At 38.6% G+C, this 6,000-nt stretch overlaps 1 protein-coding gene across 1 annotated transcript; it reads left to right on the top strand.

The window, feature by feature from the left end:
• The first annotated feature begins 2,467 nt into the window (after positions 1-2,467).
• Positions 2,468-5,046, top strand: LOC137224478 (pleckstrin homology domain-containing family A member 3-like). The gene is made up of 2 exons (XM_067737250.1): positions 2,468-3,293; positions 3,713-5,046. The coding sequence occupies exons 1-2, from the start codon at positions 2,551-2,553 to the stop codon at positions 3,870-3,872; spliced, it is 903 nt and encodes a 300-aa protein (XP_067593351.1). The 5' UTR covers positions 2,468-2,550; the 3' UTR covers positions 3,873-5,046.
• Positions 5,047-6,000: the final 954 nt, after the last annotated feature.

Here is a 6,000-nt window from a genome sequence, read left to right as displayed (position 1 = left end):
CTTTAGGGAAGAGAGTAGTTGCAATAATGACCATGGACTCTAACCTGGATAGGAGAAGAGTAAAGAGCTGACAGATGGGGGAAAGCAGAGGATTTAATAAATCAATGATTCCGCTGAGGTTGAAGTTCAGCTGTACTGAGGGTAAATGATCCAATAAGATGGAATTTATAGAAGACTGTGGTCAGAATCTGAGATATTTTAATTATTGCTCTGAAAGGTAGAATAGCTTATGTGCTGACAAAAGAAGGTTTGCACTTTGGGAACTAGCTGTTTCTTTGTTATCAAAAGTGGGCCTGAGGCCTTGATATCAAGTACTCAATTATGCCTCCAAAGGCAGGGTAGTATTATGATTGGTTGAGAGCTAATGTCCCAGAGGAGACTCTAAGTAGAGAGTAATGGGGCCCTAAACTATACATAGAAAATTTGAATAACTGTGTCTGGAGCTTAAAAGAGAGGTCTGAGTTAACAGTACAGTTCTGATGTTTGTACAGGTAGTCAAAAGATCAAAAGGAATCATTTTAGGGTAATAAAACCTATATTTTTTAGATTTCAATATATGTTGCATTTTAGGACACAGAATGTAATTTTTTTTCTATTATAAACTAAATACATATTCAATATATTAGAAATCACTGATAAGCCAAAAGAGGAAAATGAAAATAACCTATAATCCCACCATAAAATACTGACTTGACAACAGGTCTCTCTCTTAGAGGTATATGCATACCTATTTAATTTTAATAGAGACAGGCTTGTATTGCACATATTATTGTGTAATATTTTTTCACTAAGGTATATATCATTAATACTTTTCAGGTCACTACATATCTATCTACCTCATAATTTTTAATACTCCACAAAGCAATACCTATTTGTCCAGCCCCAGATACAATAAAATATTCAAAGGACGTATTCTAGTTTTTATTTCCAAGTTGAAAAAGAGAAGCTTTCAAAGCACTCACTAGATGTGTGATTTGTCTCTTCTCTCAAAGCCATAGTGTTGAAAGGATTGGATTAGTGGATCTGTAAAATTTCTTATAGCTCTATAATTTCTATTCTGTTCTATTTTATTATCTTCTATTTTAAAACACTAACTGGTAACATCCTAGTAAATTCAGTATGTGGTCAATGTGTTCATCTGATTATACTTAGAAGAAAACTGGGACAGAGAACGTTAAGTGGCTAACACTGATTTCTTGGGAGAATAAGAGCCAGGGTTAGGAACAGAACCCCAGATGCCTGGCTCCAGTATGCTGTGTTCTCAGCTACTCAGCAGAACCAGGAAGGTAACCCTACCCTGCCACTCCAAAATACTGACTTACCCAATTTGAACCTCCGAGGTTTTTGAGGTTTCGGTATCACTAACCTATATGGGCAAAAGCCTGCTTTCCAATCCCAGTGTGGCTTCCTTCTGGACATCCCCCTTTTCTAGGCGAGGATTCCAGCTCAGCATTGGCAATAAACCTCTGTACTCTGGATCCCGGAGTCGTATCCTGCCTTGTTGTCAGATCCCATTTTAATCTTTAGTGACTTTTCTGTTGGGTCACTCCACTGAAGCTGATTCCAATATTATATTCATTTTGACTTTTCTTTTGCAGACAGTTTTTGTCACAGTGTAATTTGTTTGGGGGCAGATTGGAGTCTGTGATTATAGACTAGAATTACATTAGTCAGTGCAAGCCTTGGCATTTACAGCTGCTTCTCTTTTGTGGTACCTTTTTAAAGTTAAGTTTCATTAAACTTTTAAAGGGAAAATGCTCTATGGAATTCATGAGCAAAATCTGAACTCAAATTAGGGAAGACTGTCAATTTTCCTGATCAACATTTAAACCGATATTAAGATTGAAAGGATATCAGGAGTCTTCAATGAATGAATCTAATTGGGAAGATTGTTTTATACACGGTTGCATTTGACGCTAAACAATCCTTATTTCATGAAGTACATCAAGGTAGCTATTCCATAATCTTCCTGGGTTATGAAGGAAATATAAGTTCATTTGAAAAATCATCATATCTTTACGACATGTTCTGTTATTTGTACACAGGTAATATATGCTCATAAATAAGCCGGCAATGTTGTACAGAGTTGCCAAAAAATTGTTAAAGCCTTGCTTAAAATTTGGGTGAACAAAAATACCCTCTAAGCAATTGCTCTTAGAATGTTTGATGATGGATATTCAAGAAGCCTTTAAAGTATGGTAAACATTTCCCCTTTTAAAAATATGAAGACAGAGGGGGCGCGGAAGTGAGCAGCCGGGCGGTGGAAGCGCGAGCGGGAGGCCGGCCGCGGTCCCGACCTTGCTGCCGTCGCCGCCGGGGCTCGCCCGGGGATGTCTCAAGGCCCCCAAGCACCACGCGGCGGCCGCCGTCCCGGCCTCTGAGGGCCGCCACGCCCCGGCAGCGCGCGCGGGCTGAGGGCTGCTCGGTGCCTTCTGGGGGCGCCGGGGGAGGGGTCCGGGCGGGCAGGGAGGGGCTGCCCAGGCCCCGCGTTTCCCCTTTCACCGCGGCCGGCGCCGGGCCAGGAGGATGCGCGGCACCGGGCTCTGAAACATGGAGGGAGTTCTATACAAGTGGACCAACTATCTCACAGGTTGGCAGCCTCGTTGTTTTGTTTTAGATAATGGAATCCTGCCCTACTATGATTCACCAGATGATGTTTGCAAAGGGAGCAGAGGAAGTATAAAGATGGTAGTTTGTGAAATTAAAGTCCATTCAGCAGACAACACAAGAATGGAATTAATCATTCCAGGAGAGCAGCATTTCTACATGAAGGCAGTGAATGCAGCTGAAAGACAAAGGTGGCTGGTTGTTCTGGGGAGCTCCAAAGCCTGTTTGTCTGATACTGGGACTAAAAAAGAAAAAGAAATAAGTGAAACCAGTGAATCTCTGAAAACCAAAATGTCTGAGCTTCGCCTCTACTGTGACCTCCTAATGAAGCAAGTTCATACGATCCAAGAATTTGTTCACCATGATGAGAATCATTCATCTCCCAGCATAGAGAACATGAATGAAGCCTCTTCTCTACTTAGGGCGACGTGTAATACATTCATCACAACGCTTGAGGAATGTGTGAAGATAGCGAATGCCAAGTTTAAACCCGGGATGTTTCAGCTGTGCCATCTGGATCCCTTAGTTTCTCCTGTGTCAACTAATCCTGTTCAAATGATGAAACGTCCTGTCAGTCACCCTGGTTCTTGCAGTTCAGAGAGGAGTAGCCACTCTATAAAAGAAACAGTGTCTACACTTCACCGAATCTCCCAGCGGCGCCGAAGAACCTACACAGATACAGACTCTTTATTTATTTATTTATTTTTTAATTTTTATTTTTTTAATTTATTTTTATTTTTTTATTTTAACATCTTTATTGGAGTATAATTGCTTTACAGTGGTATGTTAGTTTCAGCTTCACAACAAAATGAATCAGTTATATATATACATATGTTCCCATATCTCTTCCCGCTTGCGTCTCCCTCCCTCCCACCCTCCGTATGCCACCCCTCCAGGCGGTCACAAAGCACCGAACTGATCTCCCTGTGCTATGCGGCTGCTTCCCACTAGCTATCTACTTTACGTTTGGTAGTGTATATATGTCCATGCCTCTTTCTCGCTTTGTCACCGTTTACCCTTCCCCCTCCCCATAGCCTCAAGTCCATCCTCTAGTAAGTCTGTGTCTTTATTCCTGTTTCAACCCTAGGTTTTTCATGACATTTTTTTGTAATGATGTTCCTCTCGAAGACCCAGATAGACCTGTTCACTGTTCAAGAAATACACTTAATGGAGATTTGGCATCAGCAACCATTCCTGAAGAAAGCAGACTTATGGCCAAAAGAAAATCTGAATCGGAAGATCCTCTTCCATCCTTCTCTTCCTGAGGAAACGGAAATGTCCACCTTTCTCTAAGTATTGCTCTGCAAAAGCTGCTGTAATTAAACTATGTTATAGGGAGTAATTTTTCCCTTAGGATTACTCTGCACTTTATAGAATATTATAAAACAAACAAACAAAAAACAACCCACATACCTTTGAAGTGTATTTTATCTTTATATAGTTTATTTGCAAGAGTATTTTCCTAATAACTTCGCAGTATGAATGTGCATCTTTTTGTTTTTTGAACAAATGATAGTGTAACATTTTGACATCTGTAAGGACAAATGTAGATTTTTTTCTAAAAAACTGTGAGGGACTGACATCTTAGTCAGTGTGTATTGTAGCTTATAAACATAAAATCTTATAAACTTAAGGTTTCATTCAGTTTGACAGAAGTGTGATATACATAACTTGTGCCATGGACCAAATGGTCACTTTACCCCAGCTGAAACTGAGTTACGGTCGCAGCTTGATGGTGTTTGTATTATATTCCTTTAAGCAAAAAGGAAACATTTAATATTCGAAATATTTTTACCCCAAATACCATGACATTGAGGATTTTTTAAAAACCAGACTGTGCTGTCCTTTGTATATGAAGTTGACACTACTGATTTGTCAATACCAAATATTGGGTTAAAGTATTTAATTTTTACTTATTTATTTTTCTGTTGCATCAAAAAAAATGATTTCATCCTAACTTTTATGACCTACCAAATTTAAGATGTGCATACCTTGTTATTTACATTGTTCTAGAAAAGAAGTTAATATTGTAGTGACCTTGCTCACTTCCACCAGAGAAATAAATGACTTGCAATGGAAGAGGATTTTAGTGCTTTTTTCCGAAAATAGACTTAAGTTGCTGTTGTAAGGTATTAATGTTTGCAGCTCTTTAGAATATCTACACATTTTTAATTTATGAATATTTATAAAAAAGGAATGTCAAGGTGACTGCCCTACGTAACTTGAGAATGGCATTATTTAATTAAAGAACAAATAGCATTTTTTGGTAGTGCCTGTCCATACCTATTGTCAGTGTCTGCCTTGTAAACTGTTTTTTCAGTTCACTTTGGAGTGATGGTTTTGTCCAAGGTTTTGGATGAGGAGCACTTTAAAACAAACTGGTTTGGTGTTTTTAAGTTAATCATATGCTTAATAAATATGTGGTTTTTGCATTAAAAAAAAAAATGAAGACAGAAATGTAATCAACCACTATTTTTTTTTTCCAGGGAAATTTCTTACTAAATTTTTTTCTTAAAAGATAAAAAGGTTGGGGGCTTCCCTGGTGGCACAGTGGTTGAGGGTCCACCTGCCAATGCGGGGGACACGGGTTCGTGCCCCGGTCTGGGAGGATCCCATGTGCCGCGGAGCGACTGGGCCCGTGAGCCATGGCCGCTGATCCTGCGCGTCCGGAGCCTGTGCTCCGCAACCGGAGAGGCCACAACAGTGAGAGGCCCGCGTACCGAAAAAAAAAAAAGGATAGAGAGAGATTAACTTACATCAAATAAACCAAAATAACTTTTAAAAGAAAAAAACATTATGTTCAACTATAAAGGGAATTTTTCATATTGTGTGTGCATTTTAATACACAGAACAAGGAATGTGTAAAATACTCAGAAGTAGTACTTCTATAAAGCCAATCAGAACTGATTAAACAGGCATTACTTTGAGAAGGGCTAAAAATTATGTTATAGATGGATATTTAATGACATGAAAAAATGTTCATGGCATAAAATCTAATAAAAATATTATAAAACAATATGTACAATACACACCTGTTTTAATTAAAATAAAGATGTGTGTGACTCTAAACCAAAGACGTGAGAGATGTATATCAAACAGCTTTACTAGCAATAAAGCTAAAATTTGTATCTCTATCACTTTGTATCTATGCTCATACGTAATATTCTTTTCAAGTAAAGTTGTTGACTGATTTTGATACCAGGGTTATGCTGGCTCATAAAAATAGATGTGGAATGCACACTATTTCTCTAGTTTCTAAAGGAGCTTGTATATTCTTGGATTTTTTTTTTCCGTTAAATATTTGGTAGAATTCACCGATGAATCCGTCTGGGCCTGGAGTTCTCTATGTGAGGAATTTTATTATTATAAATTTAATTTATTTAACACACAGGG

This window comes from Pseudorca crassidens, chromosome 5 (assembly GCF_039906515.1).
Source record: "Pseudorca crassidens isolate mPseCra1 chromosome 5, mPseCra1.hap1, whole genome shotgun sequence".
NCBI lineage: Eukaryota > Metazoa > Chordata > Mammalia > Artiodactyla > Delphinidae > Pseudorca > Pseudorca crassidens.
Note: the sequence above shows the minus strand (reverse complement) of the source record. Positions and strands in the feature narration are given on the sequence as shown.

What these genes read in the sequence shown, in the direction of transcription:
- LOC137224478 (XM_067737250.1), top strand. Translation starts at nt 2,551, where the DNA reads ATGGAGGGAGTTCTATACAAGTGGACCAACTATCTCACAGGTTGGCAG. An exon ending in ACCTACACAGATACAGACTC is followed by an intron (nt 3,294 to 3,712) that starts TTTATTTATTTA and finishes CATGACATTTTT; the next exon opens with TTGTAATGATGTTCCTCTCG.